The sequence below is a fragment of the Melampsora larici-populina genome (assembly GCF_000204055.1).
Source record: "Melampsora larici-populina 98AG31 unplaced genomic scaffold MELLAscaffold_31, whole genome shotgun sequence".
Lineage (NCBI taxonomy): Eukaryota > Fungi > Basidiomycota > Pucciniomycetes > Pucciniales > Melampsoraceae > Melampsora > Melampsora laricis-populina.
Window position 1 is genome coordinate 813323 of NW_006768795.1, and position 18200 is coordinate 831522.

General features: G+C 38.2%; 5 protein-coding genes across 5 annotated transcripts; 1 reads left to right on the forward strand and 4 right to left on the reverse strand.

Moving 5' to 3' along the window:
- Nucleotides 1–251: 251 nt before the first annotated feature.
- Nucleotides 252–1139, reverse strand: MELLADRAFT_89648 (uncharacterized protein; the record flags this gene model as incomplete). Its single annotated transcript, XM_007412547.1, has 3 exons — nucleotides 252–296; nucleotides 368–1004; nucleotides 1045–1139. The coding sequence occupies 3 exons, from the start codon at nucleotides 1137–1139 to the stop codon at nucleotides 252–254; spliced, it is 777 nt and encodes a 258-aa protein (XP_007412609.1).
- Nucleotides 1140–5083: 3944 nt separating this feature from the next.
- Nucleotides 5084–6685, reverse strand: MELLADRAFT_89649 (uncharacterized protein; the record flags this gene model as incomplete). The annotated part of the gene is made up of 3 exons (XM_007412546.1): nucleotides 5084–5563; nucleotides 5634–6478; nucleotides 6559–6685. 3 exons carry the CDS (start codon nucleotides 6683–6685, stop codon nucleotides 5084–5086), a joined length of 1452 nt encoding a protein of 483 aa, XP_007412608.1.
- A 1251-nt stretch (nucleotides 6686–7936) lies between these two features.
- Nucleotides 7937–9179, reverse strand: MELLADRAFT_75229 (uncharacterized protein; the record flags this gene model as incomplete). Its single annotated transcript, XM_007412545.1, has 2 exons — nucleotides 7937–8610; nucleotides 8737–9179. 2 exons carry the CDS (start codon nucleotides 8995–8997, stop codon nucleotides 8323–8325), a joined length of 549 nt encoding a protein of 182 aa, XP_007412607.1.
- Nucleotides 9180–12746: 3567 nt separating this feature from the next.
- MELLADRAFT_117162 (uncharacterized protein) lies at nucleotides 12747–15195 on the reverse strand (the record flags this gene model as incomplete). Its single annotated transcript, XM_007412544.1, has 9 exons — nucleotides 12747–12885; nucleotides 12997–13304; nucleotides 13379–13400; nucleotides 13482–13657; nucleotides 13809–13883; nucleotides 14023–14273; nucleotides 14372–14636; nucleotides 14728–15037; nucleotides 15112–15195. The coding sequence occupies 8 exons, from the start codon at nucleotides 14839–14841 to the stop codon at nucleotides 12747–12749; spliced, it is 1350 nt and encodes a 449-aa protein (XP_007412606.1).
- A 1320-nt stretch (nucleotides 15196–16515) lies between these two features.
- Nucleotides 16516–17261, forward strand: MELLADRAFT_123561 (uncharacterized protein; the record flags this gene model as incomplete). The annotated part of the gene is made up of 5 exons (XM_007412510.1): nucleotides 16516–16637; nucleotides 16738–16822; nucleotides 16928–16965; nucleotides 17034–17091; nucleotides 17163–17261. 5 exons carry the CDS (start codon nucleotides 16516–16518, stop codon nucleotides 17259–17261), a joined length of 402 nt encoding a protein of 133 aa, XP_007412572.1.
- Between the last annotated feature and the right edge of the window lie 939 nt (nucleotides 17262–18200).

The following is an 18200-nucleotide window of genomic DNA, read 5'->3' on the forward strand; positions in this document are numbered from 1 at the left end:
GTTGATGGAGATTTAGTTTCCTTTGTTGTTGTAGAATGCGCTCTTCTTTGAGCCTCGATAATTCGAGAATTTTCAAACCTACCATATAATTTTACTCAAGATTTGACTAGATTATGTAAATAAATATACTTTGTGGTTTTGTTTTATGAGAAAGTGTGATCAACTGGCAAAAATATATTGTCATTTGAATACGGGAAATGATAGATACATATGTCATCCAGATAAAAGCAATGGATTGTGATCAATAGAACTTAGTTACCAAAACCGGCTAAACTGGAAGTCATGTCAATGATTGCCTAGATGAAGGAGAATGATTAGAACAAAGACAAGACAGAAATAGTTGGAGAAATATTTGGGAATTACGGACCATACTCCTGAGACCGACGGTGATGTTTGTGGACTCATGGATCTCAAATGTATCAGGAGGGTTTTCAGCAACAACACAGTGACCATAAAGGTGGTCAAGATTGATACATTGTATGACGGGTGACTCACGATAGAGAACATCCGCTTTCAAATGTGGCAAGTGGCGATATGGATTTCGCAACTGATCAGCACCTTGCAGGGGGCGAAATGAGTCAACGATTAAAAGCAGAGTTGAATCTTTGACCAAGCGAATTATGTGTCGGATGGTGCCAAATTTGAATTGACTGTTATTGTGGAGCTGAACACAGCTGTTTCCTTGATGGATTTCACGTGGTGAATAGATCTTGCCGGCATGTTTCCAGTATGATGTTGTTTGAAGCGCTGGGGCGAGATCAGTGTCAGAATGACCCATGGTGACGAGAGTGGTCATAATAGAGGGAATGATTTCACTCGGTGGTGAGAAAGTGCGCCATTTAGCTGCAGGGGTATGGAAGAACTCGTCCAGGCCTAGGTTGTTCCAATCTTGCTGGGACATGTTGGTGAGCATATTGCGAAAGAATCCCCTTTGTGTGTGTGCACGGACCATGGTCTTACCAACAGTAGCTACAATAATAATAAGATGATGATAAGAGACCATTCTGAAATATTTGAAACAGGGAATGAAGACAAAAAACTGACCTGAGTGAGTCTATTTTGGCGTTTGGACAAGACTGCCAATAATACGCTCCCCCGTCCATGCCGAGGTATACGGAGGAGGACCAAATTGGCGACATTGGTCAGGAATATGTTGAGCAAAATGCATGTTAGGTGTTGATCGGACCCCAGGCCAAGCTGCTTGTAGATGTTCACGGAGGTGCTTCAGAGTAATTTCAAGCTTCTTGATGTCAGTCTCCTTCATCACCCGCGAAAAAGATATATTGATAATCTGGACGATTAGGATGAGTGCACGATGTAATTTGAAGGCATTCGACTCAGGCTCAGCATTATGATGATATGGAACAAGAGAAATCACCATAAAGACTGTATATAAAACTATCCAATCAGCTGCCTTGGGAGTACCACAGCTTGCAGTCCCAAAAGTAGCTGGAATGTGGGTAAGCCATGACGGAACAGGGGTATTCGAGATGGTGTAGTGTACTAGGTCAAGCTCATGAGGTGTTATAGATGGACCATTTGGAGGTGTGACTGTGCTGGCGGTTGAGTGCAATGAATCAGATGGATGTTGAGAAGAACTGTCTGTTTCTTCATCATTTGACATGATTGTGTCTTGCATTGGTTTTTTCGCTGCACGAGAATATTGGGTACGGCTGCTGGAAGTCTCGCTATCCGAAGGCTGGCTGTCACTACCAGCAGACGATTCCAGTGGGATATCGGGTGTGGGCCAGAGTGGTGCAGGGTAGGGTTTCAAATTCTCGGGAGGGAGATCGTGGGTACCTGAGTAAGCCAAATTAGTCTTTTGTTTCTCGAGCTCCTTTGCTGCTATAGGTAGACAAATGAATGTTGTTGAGAAATCTTTGAGAATCCCCAGCGCAAGACAATGCATGATGTCAATTGTTGTAAATCGGGTTGGCTGCCAGTAAGGTAACTTCAAGAAAGGTGTAGCTCGTACACCATTCTTTTTGGCGAGTTTTTGCTGTAGCGAGGCAGAGGGGGCTGCAAGCCATGCTTCTGATTGAGTTTTAAATTCAGATTTATTTCGTGGGCGATAAGTTTTGCTGTTGACTTGATCAATATCAGCGTGTGGTATATAACAGTTATTGCAGAAAAGAGTAGCATTATGTGCGACAAAACCAGCAAGTTTACTCATTGCAGGTGAATCAGCAATTAGAGGCCACATAGCTGCTCGTATAAGTCTTCCTTGAGGATGGCCAGCAGTTGAAGTGAAATGAACGCCGTGCCAAAGTGTTAGAAGCTCGTCAGTCAGTGGTTGAAATGGGTGGTGAACATTATTATAGTCCGGCTCCTTTGGACCAGGTATGATTCCGTATAGGAAAGTGTATTCAGCTTTGTAACGTATATCTGGTGGTAAGCTTAAGCAAATAAGAAGAACAATTCCCGCAGAATGATGCTTGGCTGCCCTCTTTCCAAACGGATTAAACCAATCACAATACAAGCCAAATACAATATTACCTGGCTTTCGAGTAAACAGTTTCCCTTTGACATCTTGAAACATATTCCATTGTTTTCCATCCCAGACATCCTTGTAGACACCTTTAGGATTTTTTTGGTTGCTTTCTAGTGAAGCCTCTATGGCCTTTTCAAAAATAGAGAAATTGAGCATAGTAGCAAGCCATTCAATTAGTGATTGATGATGGAAGATTCTCCGAGGCTTTCTTTTCGAGTTTGCATTTGAGATCTTGCTAGGGGTTTTGTAGAGAGGTGTCTGACAGATGATCCGATTGTCAGCAGAAGTTTTCGAGGGGAATCGTGAATTTCTACACTGAAGCATCATTTCTGAGATTGTTGAGCTCGCTGGAGGTATGGAATCTTGAAGTGCAAAGCACACTGAACAAGAAACAGTATCTATGATGTTAATTTCAAGATGGAACATCTTGAGAGCCTTGATGATTGTGTGTGGTATCTCCTTCCAGCTTTCAGTACAATCTTCATTCAAGTTTAATTGCTTCATCCTTGTACGTTCAAATTTGAGAGACCGGCGGCAGCTACAATGACTTTTCTTGTTTTCAAGAAAGTCTGATAAAATATGTACTATGACTTGAATACATTGGATGTCAAGAATAAATTTTTGAGGGATTACAAAGCGAGAGGTTTCTAGAGTGGTGACTAGGTCCATGTCTTCCAAAAGAGGAGAATCTCTACGAAGTATCTTTTTAGGCCGATTTGTCAGTGCTGAAGTCGATTGTGAGGGTTGGTCTTCTGCTTCTGGGGTAGGTGAGCGACCTCTTTTTGGAGGACCATCGGCTCTGGATGACAATAAATCTAAAGCTACCCCGTGTTCTAGATGTGAAACCAATTGAGACTCTTGTTCCAGCTCATGATTCACTTGAGACTCTGCAAGCTGAAGCGCTTCAAAATGGCGTGGGTAGTTTGTACGATAGAACAGGACTCCGATATGAAGTTCTTGGTCGAATTCAAAAGTTTCTTGATGGCAACCGAGAGCAACACATTGACATTGGACATGATTAGCATCGAAGTAGGCCATCGATGATGTTCTTAAGACAGGACACTGTCATAGTAGCTCTACGTCAGAAAACCCAACCACATCAGCCAATATATCAACACATGCTTACCTTTGAATATCACATTATCAGAAAGTTGGATTCTTGATGTTCACAATGATTTGTGTAGGCTTGAAATAGTTGATTGGACCCAATGACAACCACATAAATTTCTGTTTTCTTGGATGTTATTATCGACCTACAGAAGCTCAACTGCCCTCGCAGAGGGTATGGATGTATGTCAGTGCCCCACCAGTACATCCCCACAGCAGAGTTGTTTGCTAAACTCTGCATTGTTGAACGTGTCTTGGCTCAACACTACCCGTTTCTTCCAAGTTCATCCTGATCTCGATGAAGACATGCTTTACCTCGCACAATCTAACTCATAGCTCAATTGGAGTCTCGCGTATGTGCATCAAGGGTATGGGGTGCTTCAGGACCCGGAAAACTCCACTCCTCAAGCAATTCATCCCGCCAATCGACTGTATTAAGGATGCGACTCTCCTTACCGTCGCAAGGGCCTGTTTGTGATCAAAGCTCTTATAGCGATCCATTCCAGGCCCTTGCAACGTTTAAGGGACTTTCCCTATCGTTGCAAGGGCCTAGGTGTAATCAGATATCTCACAGCCTACTGGCCCATGCGACGATTAAGGAACTCTTCTTATCGTCGCAAGGGCCTAGTTGTTTGATAACAAGACCCTTTGGAGTCAAGTGGTCTCGGCTCTAGCGTAGCCCTTTATTTGAGGATCATATAACCCAATTTTGATGAGATCTTTCGCATATAAATATCCAAACTTCCCACTTGTTGCCCACCTAACTTTAAACCTCCTCGCTCTTCTGGATCATTTCCTTTAGTACTTCCATACACTTAGGAAACTATTCAAAGAAGCTTATATCGTATCCTACCCTCAAGCCTCATTTGATTTTTTTCCTTTTAGTACTTCCGTACGCGTAGGAAATTATTCAAAGAAGCTTATATTGTATCTTACCTTCAACGCTCATATATTCTACACCCAAACATCAAATACATTCTTCAACAACCAATTTGTTATATATCTTGTTAAAACAAGAAGTGAAAATCTGATTCCAACTCATTCATACTATTCTACAATATCAAGTAAGAAAGATACACGTATTGAGCAAAAACCAAGACATTGAAAACTTTTGAGCAGACACCACCCATTGAAACTGACTCCGTCTGATTGGATACTACCATTCATGTATAGAAGACCAATTCCAACACGGAAAAAAATAAAGCAAGAACTAATTTGCACACATGAAGAAGAAAATATAGCAAACACATAGATACTTCTGTTGAATCAAAAAAAGGCCAAGTTTTCATAGCCTGAATCTCATTTCATATCTTGAAGCCTCCATTTTAAACACCGGCAATTCTGAATAAGAACTACCAATGAAATGTTTACTACCAGTAAATCAATGCTGAGAGTGAGATACAAGATCAGTATCTATCAACTTTTGAATCACACATTCAAATATCCCAAAAACTTGCCTTGTAACCAACAGTGACCCAAGACTTTTCAAGACGCCGCCGTTCCTGAAGGCCCTGCTGCTGAGCTTGACTCAGCCTCACTTTGCATCATTCTCATCATCTGTTGTAAAGTTCTTTCCATTCTACATTTGTCGGTTGTGCAAAGTTCTAATCTCAACACTGTGAGTCTATTTGCCTCATTTAACCAAGTTGGAGACACTAGAGAACGTTGGAAGCCTTTTGGTGGACGGCTGTCTGTATCGACATTTGGAGAATAAGCCCCTCGGTCAACGGTGTGTTTAGCGGCCTTAATTTTTTTTGGTATGACCTCAATCTTGTCCATACACTTATCGATCATCTCTATGAAGGCATCGAGTTGAGCACTTCGCCATGGCTTTCGAGTCCTTTCGCGTGTGCCATTGTCTTTGACCTCGTCCTCAGAATGTACCTCTATATAGGAAATTATTTCAGCCTCAGGAGATTTTGAGTCGAAAACTTCTTCAACAAATGCCAAACGAGCAGCATGGATCTATTCCGCCCTCAAAAACATGTCAGTATATAGTTTTAAATAAGGTTACATATTCATATAAGTCACTCACCTTGCTATGCGCACGTTTTTTGCTTGCCTTGATCTTTGCATCAGCCTTGTTGGTCTGCACCTGCAGTTCTCCGGCTGGAGTTTGGAGCAATTCTTGCACCCGAAGTTGTTCCCGGTAGTTGCCTCGCTGGTTTAAGAACCATCGTCGCACAACCTCATCCTGATTCTCAGGTGTGTTATCGGACGCCGAGATTCCAAAACCTCTTACACCATTGCCTTTGTAACACTTCATCCATTGTTGAATCAAGATTGATGACATGGTTGAATTCCAAGGAGTATCGTAGCCAGCCTCCCAGTCAAAGGTGCATCGAGGAAACCCAGCTAACGCAAGTGCCCCTTCACACTTTTTACCCCACAAGTGTGTATATTTAACTCGAGAAACGAAAGACAATGTCGAGGTAAACTTAACAGCTTTCATGGGGTTGGATAACATTTCTTCTGCAGCAGCATCTTTTTCGACGGTAAGGAGCTGAGTAGGATTAGCTTTGAAGTCTGGATTCTTTTTGAGCTGTTTTGCATTGTATCTACGCAAGGCCCTATTGATCGCCTTTGTTATTGTAGCTTCACGTTCTTCCTTCCGATCCATCCACTGCTTTCGCTCTTCATTGGATGGAGAAGGTGGCAAATCACTATCCTTGATCGATTTTGATTTTCTCACGATACCCATCATAAATCGAATCCATTCGTGCAAGGCTCGCGATAGACTGGTGGCTGCTGAAGGAATTGTACTGCCAGCAGCGAGGTTGCTCACCATTGCAGTTTGCACTCGTTTGGCTTTTTGTTTCTTCCTGAGGGCTTCTTTCTTTTTTCTCCGCGCAACCTTTTCCTCAAAACTTAGACCTTCATCTGACACCATATTTCAAAATGAGATAAGATGTGTCAGCAAGTGGATAAAATTTGAGCCAGAAACACTTGCCATAGCTTACCTGCATCAGATTCCTCTTCGTCTGTGAGGTCAGGCTTGTCATTGGTTTCATCGTCGTTGCGTTTTCTTCTTTTGTTACGTTCATCTGAAGTATTTTGGGGTTCTTCTTGAGTCCCAGAACCCGCCATTTCTTATAACAAGTTGGCTGTTGGATAATATGATGGCCTCAGAAAGAAACCAAAAACCAAAATGAACAATACAATAAGTGGAAAAAGTCAACGAATTGGTGTGATAGTAAAGGTCCGTTGAGCAACAAACAGTGAGACAATAAGGGTTGATTGTTGGTTGAAGAGGTGGATGTGATCGTACACTCCTAGTGATCAACAAGGGATAAAAAGACGTTATTACACAGAGTTTACAGCTGGTTCTCAAGATTCTTCCTCAAGATTCGAATCATGTATCTACTGGCTCTCTCTGCACAAAAGCTTCTCCACGTCAACCGCTACTACATACATGAACAACAAAGGCACTGGTGGCAAGAACCAAATGTGAACACCTGCAAAAGCGCTTCTAGGGATCATAAAAATTGTTCCGTCTGCTCACGTCAACGTGACACGTCTGGACAGACAAGGTGAATGGCTTTCAAATCAAAGGAAGAAATAAGCAAACTCACCTAAAAATATCATATACTCAGGGGGTATATTAGCAATTTGTTTTGAATACTTTACTTGTATCAGTTAAGTGGTTGATATTAATCTTTGAAACTTTGTGAATGGTTTGTCTAATTGGATGATACACCAGCTAACTTATTCTAGGACCATGATCAAACTTAAACAACTAGAAAAATCTGATTTCATACTTGAACTTGAATCCAATTTTATGAATGACATTGAAGCCCAAGGACAAATTAAAATTTTGATCATTTCAAAAAAAAGCATTTTAAGGTCTAACATCTAAATTTTTCAAACCTGGTCCCCAAGTTAAATGTCCAGCTAGGGAGTACCTAAGACATTCTAGGAAGACCTAGAAAAATGATGGTGTTATTACCACAGAAGTTCAATTTTATTCACACTCACAAGAATTTGAAAATCCAGTGATGATACAACATACACTTATGTGCCTTGAGAAGGTCAAAAACCACTAAAAATTTAATACCATAACCTATTTTTTTATTGCAAAAGAAACCTCAAAAATTTCCAACTTCATGACTTCTGAAACCAATTACAAAATTGCAACATGTTTCTTGGCTTGACTTACCACCAATCACATACCAAAAAAACCCCGTTTTCACATATTTGTATAACTTTCTTACCTTATTTACTTACTTACTTCCCTCTTTGCTCTCTCTCTTTACAGAAAAAAACCCACAACCAATAATCCACATTCAGTTTCAATTGCAATCTCAGTTTCAATTTCATTTTCAATTTCAATTTCAATTTCAATTCAAGTTCAAGTTCAATTTCAATTCTGATTTCAAGTTCAAGTTCAAAGAAAAAAAAACTGTGCTATAAGTAAAACAAAAAAAAAAACAATCCCTATAATCAAAAAAATGTATACAAAACATAAAGAAAGAAACCTAAAAAAAACCTAAAAAAAAAACTCAAAATATAATATTCAAAACAAGTATCCAAAACTTTTACATTCAATCTTTCTTTTTGCTTTGCTTTTCTATTTTATTCTTTTCTCTGCTTTACTTTAATTTTCTTTTCTATTCTTTCCCTTTGCTTTCCCATTTTCTTTCCCTTTTCTTCAATTTCTCAATCTTCTTCAACTGTCTTCAATTCCTTCAATTCCTTCAATTTTCTTCAATTTTCTTCAAATTCCCCTATAAATGTTTCTTATACTTAATCCCACCCACCTCATTCCCAATCTCTCTACCCAAACAACCAATCACATCCTTAATCCAATCTTCATTAGGACTTTCACCCAATCGATTTCCCGATAACCAAATCTCAATTCGATCTCCTCTACTTCTTCTAGATCCTACTATTCCTGTAATCTTGCCTTTGTAATCGGTTTCATCTTCTATTACTCCTCCTGCTGTTAATAAAATTAAGGTTTCGAAAATTCGGTCTAGGATTGATATGTTTAATGAGATCGTTAATCTACCTCCCTAAGATCAAAACCAAAAAATAAAATAAAAGATCAATTTCACAAATAAAAAAAATCATTCGGATTCGATTTTTGGATTTTTTGCTTTTGGATTGTTTGATTCTTTGATTTTTGGCAAATAACTCACTTTAGAATTCCAAGGATCTTCCCAAACCGGACCAACCCCAACCCTAAAGAAATGTAAATTCTGTTGAGCCCTAAACCCAACCAATCCAATCCCACAACCCGGTTTTTCCAATCCCATCAATCCAATTCCTTTCAATCTAATTCCCATAAACTTTTTAAAACCCATTAAACTTTCACACAAGTTTTCAACCGATTCGATTCTATCAAACACAACTGACATACCAGATTGATATTCCGAAGCTTTTAATTGATTTGATTTCATACTATTACTATTACTACTACTACTTGATGGTATAGTTAATGAAGAGTCTGAAAAAAATAATCGCCAGGAACTTTGTAGTGGGTATCCTGATTGAATGGGGTTTGGGATGGATTTTAGAGTCCTTTTGATGGAGAGTTGGTCATTTAGGGGTAAACTTTCAAGCTTGGAAATTATTTTAGATAGTACTGAACTCGAATCGATTTTGAGAAGATCATCTGAAACCGTCTTAGAACTCGGTATAGTTTCTTGATTAGTAGTTTTTAGTTGGTCCGGTACAGATGAATGGACCGATAAAGATTTCATATGGTTGACTTTCTTATTCATCTTATTCTCATTCGATCTTGTTTCTTCCTTCGGTAAATTCCCATCTGCTTTTCCATTCTCATCAAGTTTCAACCCCGCTTTTAAATCATTCAAGGAGTTTGGAATAGGTCGATCAGCTTCTGGCTCATTGATAATGTTAGATCTCGTGGCTTCTGTTGCATTGGGTGGTGAATCAGTAATCGGATTAGACTTTGAACTTTTCCTTCTACCTCCTCTAGAAGATCTAGTCTTAATAGGTTTACTTCCATTCTCATTCATTTGATCCAATACTTGTGTTTGTTTCTGTACTTGTGATGGTGGTTCATGATCAATTAAACTTATATTAGAACTCGTATCACTTCCTGACCTATTCCGATTTCGAGTTACTTCATCTTCAATTCCTTTTGATAATTTTCGTGGTGGTGATAAACTTGTTTTAACTTGACTTGGATCTGGATTATTGGTTCCTATCATCGAATTCGTGATCGGTTTACAAATCGTATTAGGTGAGTTTGAAGTTTGGATCGCATTCGGATTGGATTTCTGACTCGGATTAGGTAATCCTGGTGGTGCTATGTTCATCGTTCTGAATCCAACTTTGAGTTCCTCATCAAATTGTACATTCAAAGTATGATCAATGTGAATCAAGTTATGAGAACAGTGTGAAATGGTTGATTGAATACGCGGTTGATGGTTGATGGTTGGTTTGGACGCATACAATCAGTCAGTCCAAATCCGATCAACGGATCATCCAAGGTAAGGTAGATGAATATATGCGGATAACCGTGTGGGGTGGGTGAATGTATGCGAGAAGAGAAGATCATTAACAGTTGGAGAATAATGATGATCGAGATCGAGATCGAGTGGATGATTAAAGAATCAGAAACGGTAAGACAGATGATTAAGCCAAACTGAAACTCAAACAGATGACTTACGTTCTAGATTAGAATTAGAAGTTCTTGAAGTTAACTTTTGATGAATTGAAGTGGTACTAGTAGAAGAAGCAGGAGAATTAGATGAATGAGGTGGTTGTTGTTGTTGAGATCTTGCTTGTTCGGTAAACCTTTCGATAGCATGTAAGGCAGCTTGAATATGATTAGTATTACTATTACTAGTTTTTGTGGTATGATGAGCGGTGATGTTAGTTGAATTGATAGTTGAGATTGGAGTTGAAGTTGAAATGGTGATTGGATTGAGATGATGATGATGATGATGATTTTGATTTTTGTTATTCATTGTTGTGGATCAGATTGGATGGTATCTTGGATTAGATTGTGAAGTGTTAAGCTGATGGTATGTAGTTTTGTAGTTTTTTGATGGCGATTGAGAACAGAATGAAATGAATGAAAGTGTTTGTTTGTTTGTTTACTTTAAATGGATAGAAGAACAATCAAATCAAGAAGAACCCATTGACTTTCTTCTTCCTATTAAAGCTACTCAATCAATTTCAACCAAATCAATAGATCAGCAATACAAATACTATCAAACTATCAACTACACACTAACTTACAACTACAACACATAACCCTGTACAAACTTCTACCCTCTTCCAAGATCCACTTTGTACTTATCTTGATTCTTAAGCTGTGCTCTTTTTAAGCTTAATTTCAGAAATCATATCTGGGTCATAACTCACTCTCTGTGTGGTTGTAGAAAATCATTTCCACAATCAATCTTTGTATGTAAACCAAATCTAATCACAGAGATCTTATGTGTAGATACCTGAACATAGCCTTAAGATCATCCATTCTTGATCACACCACAGGAATTATCAAGGGCACATTCACTTAAGTAATTTCCAACCAGAAATCACATTCTGTAAATTTTTTAAATGCAAAAATGAAACATGCACCACCAAAATAGACACTTTAAATTTTGCAGAATGTGATTTCTCACCAGAAATGGCTTAAGTGAACATGTCCTAAGTCTGAAACCCAAGTGAGCAGAGTCATGGTGACCAGGTCTGTGACTTTCTTCAATTGTGGATCTTCTTTGCCCCAGGTTTGCCATAGGTTTGCTAGCTCACCTTAAGTTGCCCTCAAGTTGTCCAATACATATGCAACTTATACAGTACCACATATGTAGTGAAGCTCATGGCAAAAGAAACCCCAGAAGACGTTGTAAGAGATATCCTCTTCAGTAGACATAGTTAGTTGACAGTGCAATACATGACATCAAAAGCACTTTAAAGTTAAAAATCAATAAATATAACAAAAGGGTAGCTTGAGGGAAGCCAGCAAACCTATGGCAAACAAGATCCACCCTTGAAGAAAGTCACAGACTTGGTCACCCCTACTTTGCTCAATCAAGTTCCACACTTAATAATTCCTGTGGTGTCATTCAGTAAGCCCAAGAAAGCACAGAACTAGTGACCATTGAACGGGTCAATCACCAAGTTCATCATCAAACACAAAATCAGGTCTTGAATCCGATAAGCTCTGAAATAAAAAAGAAGTCAAGTCAAAATCAATTTCAAACCACAGAAGGCAATCACAATTCACATTCCACAAATTCTTGCATCAAAGGCAAGGCTATATCCAATCAGCATGGCCTTGAGACTCTGGACATGGAAAAAAGCAAGATCAAACAGCTCACTGTGAGTTTGTTGCTATAGAACAGCTGGAGGTGGGCTAGCAAACCTATGGCAAACAAGATCTGTGATTGAAGAAAATGGTGGACCTGGTCACCACAACTTTGCTCAATCAGGTTTCACACTTAATGATTCCCGTGGTGGATCATTAACTCACAACCCTTCAAAACAAAAAAAAAGCTGTTCCGTATTCAATCCGGTTTATAAACCCTTACCATCTCCACAATCACATTCATGTTTAGTAAGTTTTGTTTTACATTTCATCAGACAATTCAAAATAAATTCACTTCTGTCAAAACACCTTTAATATCCACAACCAAAAGTAATATGTATCACAAGATTTCACATCTTCAATAAATTAGGTTTAAAAAAATCTGCTTTCAAGTCAATCACATATACCAGTCTCAAACAAGAAAGAACCAAATCAATAATGATAATCTTGAACCAAAAGCCTATAAAAAACATGTTAACATCTTACAAAGTTAGAAAGATTTATATATCATTAGGTAAGAAAAAACTCTAGAACAAAGAAGAATCAATGAAAGGTACATAAGTTATTTTTCACTTTCAACAGAAATGTGCTCAACTCAAAAATTATTATAGTTTCAAATAACCATCTTCTTTCAACTTCTTTTCAATCTTCTACACATTTCCTTTCTTTTTCATCCAAATCATATTAAACCAATCCCCAAAAAAAGAAACCTTACATCTTGATACTTCAAGATTATAATCGACTACCAAACCCACCTCTATACACAAACCTTTCAATTTCTCTAGTATTAACCTACAAAAAAATTCATCAAAACCCAATCAATCCATCAGAACAATTGATTTATTCAAAGTCATGAGAAAGAAATCAAAACTTAACATATTCTTCTCCAAGTTCATGTATATCAATCACACCTAACAATCTTAAACAAATCTCAATTTCCTCCCTCAAGATCTTACAAACCTTTTCCACTCCTTTTTCTCCCCAAATCAAACTATACAATGGTCTAAGGATTCCGACCCAAACCAAGTAAAGAAATCCAAAAAACCAAAATCATGAACCTGATCTTATTCAAAATTAAAACCACTTGACTAAATGTAATGAAAAACCAACTCACAATCTACCTAACCCAACAGCTTTAACACCAAGTGCCAAAGCTTTAACCACATCATTCCCACCCCTAATGCCTCCATCTAACCAAACCTCAGTTCCACTTACCTCAATCAAATTCGGATAAAGCGTTTTGAATTCAATTAAAGTTTCAATAGAAGAAGAAGTCGAATCTAATTGTCTACCACCATGATTTGAAAGATAGATGTACTTGAAATTCATTGAGATCGATTTCAGTATATCTGAAGAGGTTTGAATTCCTTTGATAATAATGGGTAAATGGGTCATCTTTTGAATCGCACTTGCGTCTTCCCACTAGGTTTGGTTTAGAAAAATTCGATTTAGTTGGTTGGTTTATGATTTGGATGATTTTTTCAAAAATTACTTACAGTTAGACTTGAATCGATATAACTAATTCCCAGAAACACATCGTCTTAAGCTTCATTGTCATCGTCACATCAAATCAAGAGTTTCTGTGAAAACAACACAAACCTAGCAAGAGCACTCGAAACACTCTGTTCACCTCCAATCCTGACTTTTAATCTTTCATCTCGTGTTCGTTTACCAGGAATCGGAGCATCAACAGTTAAGACGATGGCTTTATAATCGGCTTTTTCGATTCTTTTGATCAGTTCTTTTGTCTTTGATCTATCTTTATTTACATAGAGCTAGAAGTAAAAAGAAAAGTTGATCAGTGTTCTAGGCTTTTGTTTTGGATTTTGGGCGTTATGGAATGGTGTATTGTTTTAGATCTTGGAAAGAATTTTGGTATTGATGATATGTAGATTAAAAAAGTGGTAAAAAAGTGGTATTACTAACTTGGTAGAATAAAACTTGACCTGGTTCTTTACATTCAGCTAACTCTTCAAGTGTACAAGAAGCATTCGAACTAACCTGTCAACCAAAAAAACCAAAAACTCACTTCAATAATCAATCAACAAAACACAACCCAATATATAAAGAAAAAACCGAAAAACTTTAAATCAAAAAATAATCAAAAGATTCAAATCATGATCTAAATCTTTTCGCTCACAATATAAATTATTCCAAACTTTGCAGCCACTCTAACAAAGTTTTTTTCACCATCAAGATGAGCTAGTTTAGCTAATGCAGCAGGAGCAATAAAGAAAGGTAAGCTAGAAGTAAAGTTACATAAGTGAGTAGAAAGCTTTAGATTTGATGTTGAAACGTTTCTTAATACTCTTGGTCTGAATTTAATTAAATTCCAGTCTGATTGATTACGATTGACTGTGATTTCTTGATTTGCTGCTGATTTATAATAAGCTATTTGTTTCCAAAAAAAAAGTTAAGGAGATGGGGTTATGAATCAGTAAAGAAGTTACAAAGAGTTGAGGTCCATGGTTAGGAAAATAAAATCTTACCCCATGCTTTTGGTTTTAACGTTTTTTCTGCTAATTCTTCAATCTCATTTAAATCTAAAACTTGTGAAAGATCAGGTGTTTCTATTACTATTTGATGTTTCTTCAGATTTGTATCATTTTTAGGTATCTTTAGAACTTCTTCAATTTCTCCAATGTTTTGGTTTGGATTTAAAGTGTTTAATAGATTGACGGAATGTACATTATCAAACGCTTGGGTTGCATCTTTACCTGCATATCTTAAAATTACTTCTGATCCACCTGGATGCTGTATGTACATATATGAAAAAAATGAAATACATTAGCTTGTTTTAAAAGTTTAGTAAGACTGGAAAGAAAGATGAAAAAAAATGATTGACTTCATCGAGAAATGTGGTAAAATCGTAAACTCGATCATGGATTACAGTCCAACAACTCGTTCGATGATTATGTTGAAGAAGTTCTTCTTTTGAAACCTTCTTGACTTTTGTCATTTTCCGATTTTCTTTTTCAAACGATTGTTTATTAATCGTTTTTTACCATTCAACTTTATATCAAAACACCATTCCAGATTCCACAGGTCGTCACTGACACGAGGGTATTGGTAAATTGGTTTTACCGGTGTGCTCGGCTTTTGGTCTTCCGACACAGCCTATAAATCTTGTGCGAGAGCAAGAGTTCTTTTTGATTCTGGTTCAATCAAATTCATTGAGACATTAACTTATGAGCTTCATTTGATTTGGAAATACAAACTAAACACCTACATATTGAGATTGTTGAAAGTTACTGACCTATAAACTATTAAAAACTACTTACGATCAAAGTAAAAAAAGAATAATCGAATTGGTTGAAGACTGGAACAACCTATGCTCAAAAGTCTTCAAGAAGAAAGGGTAATGAGATTTGAAGATCAAAGTGTTTTTTTTGGTAAATACGAAAAGAAGTTCGGTTATCATTTCACTACCGATGACCGAGATGGAGTTCGGATTTCGGAGGTGACTCGATGACAAATCACTCACAGAATACGAACGCGAAAGAAAATGAACTTCATCCCTTGATCATGATCAACAATCAAGTTTTCTCTTGGATATCTGATGAGTTACTCTACATATGATATGCCTTTGATGGAATTCAAAAAAGATTTTCAACTTGAAGAATGCCCTTCTATTTGGGTCAAAGATTTTAAGGGCAAAATTTGTAACTGTATCGTGTATGAGACCAGAGAGCTGAACCAAGCTTAAAGCGTGTTGGCTTCACACAAGTTCAAGTTGATCCTTACAAAAACATTTAACACAAGACACAGCTTGCCATAATTTCACCAAACCAGAAGATCAAAAAGTAAATATATAGAGAGGTGACCACATATCCATAACCAAGAGAACTAGCTTCATGGTGAGCACCTCCATGATGACAAACATATGACATTCTGGTGCAAATTCAATTGTTATATCTTGATATTCTGTGTTTGTCTTATGAATTTCGCAAGAATTGGTTTCCTGAAACATTGTTGAAATCAATCCCCAGATCACCCAATAGGCTTGTGATCAATCAGAATCTGTTTGATTCCAATATATATGGACAAATGATATTTTCTAGACAACTTGGAATGTTAATAGGGTAGACAGCTGAGCTGGTAGTTATGTAGGCTTGAAATCACACAACAGATTGTTCTGCAGTGTTGCCATTGGTTGATATAATTTTTTAAAAATCCTCTTGATTTTGCTCATATATATCTGTGATATCAGTTATTCATTCACTAAAGACAATGACAAACTGCAATGTCCGACTTATGACAAAGTTTTAGTGTATTCCTTTGTTCTCTTTAGAGCTTTGGAATCCGTTCCAAAATCAAGGTGTTATGTTGTCATAATGGGTTAAGCAACCAAGATTTGTTCTGATCTGATATGTTGGAATTCTAATCACGAAACTGGCCCATGGGTGCGCTGCGATTAGATCAGCGCTCACCCTCCTTGACCGCGTTTTAAGTTCAAAATCCCAACCAGTCACGGTGTTTTAAGTTGCCTATAAAACTGCCTCTACAAGAGATGAAGATTGTCTAGGCCAGATATCAGCTGTCAATTCAAGCCCTATTTCCTCTTCAAAGGATCTTATCTCCCCAGATTCCAACGATACTCGACGGGGACGCCCTTTCATTTCTGTTGCCAACTATGACCGCTTTGATCAAAACTTTGTTCTTGATCGCGGCCTTGACTTATGGTGTGGCTTCAACCACCGTCGCAGCTCCTTCTTGTCAAGCGTATCACTCTGTCGATGCTGGCGAATGTCGCAGGTCAGTGATGCTCTGAATTGTAATGTGATGGGTGGTTTGGTTTCTCACCGATTGCTGATCCTTTACACACATTCAATTGCTTCGCATGTGTTTAACCCAGTGCGCTCGCATCTTATCAAACCGACAACGAGGGTTTGATTATTCAAAACCAAACAAGTAGTCAAAAATCCTGCTTTGGATGTCTGGTGAGAATTTCAATTCGTTCACATGGACCTTTAGCAGAAGATTTTTCTTTTGAAAAGTATTCGAGAATAGGTTAGGGATGATAATTTTTGTTTTTATGTTCGTAGATCAAATTTGAAACCAGCTTAGGTGACAATCTCAGGTTGTAAGTGACCCATTTACAAATAATAGTAAAAAGAACAAATGCTGAGATCCTGGAGTCCTTGACCTCAGCTCTGCGGAAGGTGCTGAGGAAGCCTTGGTTCTTATCATGAACGAGTGTAATGAAGGGGTATTTAAATTTTTGATGTTGTTGTCCAATTTTCGCGATGCTGAACTTTGTATTGATTTTGTTCCTTCTAGTATGGCTCTGTCACAATACCTGAGCTTCTTGTTCCTGGCCGGCGCATAGTTCCTACAGTACTTTCAGTTGAGGAAGGGTCTGGTGAAATATGCAATTAAGGTTACTTGACCAAATTGACAATTTTCTCAGATACAAAAATCCGGAGCTGTTAATGAAAAGGAAAATAATCATTACAACTTCAAATCATTGGCGGTTTCATTTGGGCTGATTGCTCCTTTCATAAAAATCATTCTTCAACAAGGGTTTCAATACCGCTTCATTTATACCTCAACTTAATCAGATATCTGGCGCGTCTTTCTTTGAGAACGCCATCTGTCAATACAATTGGCTCAAATATTATCAGCGCCCGAGGTGTCCCGAATGCCTTCATGAGCACAAATGTTACTGGTATTGCGTTCAAGAGCGTGTTTGAGTAGCACGACAGTTGCGCTGCGCCTACGATGCCCCCCAAAAAGATTTTTGCAACCGGTCGTTGAACTTGTGAGCAGCGCATCGCACCGGTCGATCGTGTTGCTGAAAGTCGAGGTCTTGCTCTCCCCGTCAACCAAAGCCGGGGAAGAGCTTACGTTCTGATCACCAGTTCAAGTCTGTTGGAACTTTGTGGTGCGGTGCAATGATAAGTTTTCTCCCTGACTCTCTTTTCTTCCTCGGATGGAATTAATAAAGTCGATTTTCTGAGTTGAAATTGAAGCTAGAGAAGTTGCCATTCTCGGTTGTCTTCCCCACCGCATCACACCTGATAGATAGCTTTAGAGACCCTTATCGCCGAACATCTCTCGATGTGATCAACAGTCTCATCGAAGGAATTCTATGCGGGGGTATGGTCTTTGTTTATTTTTGTGGATTCGCTTGACTCCAACGAAAGATCAAGAGGCAGTGACAAGGTACCATGAAATCGACCTCGACTACTGATCCTTCCCAACCACCTTGAGCTCAATCGAACCAAGCGAGTCTTTGAAATATGAGAGGAACTCGGACGATTTGACTGTTTTCTAGCCTTGGACCTCGAATACCTATAAATTGAGTGCTAAAAGTCA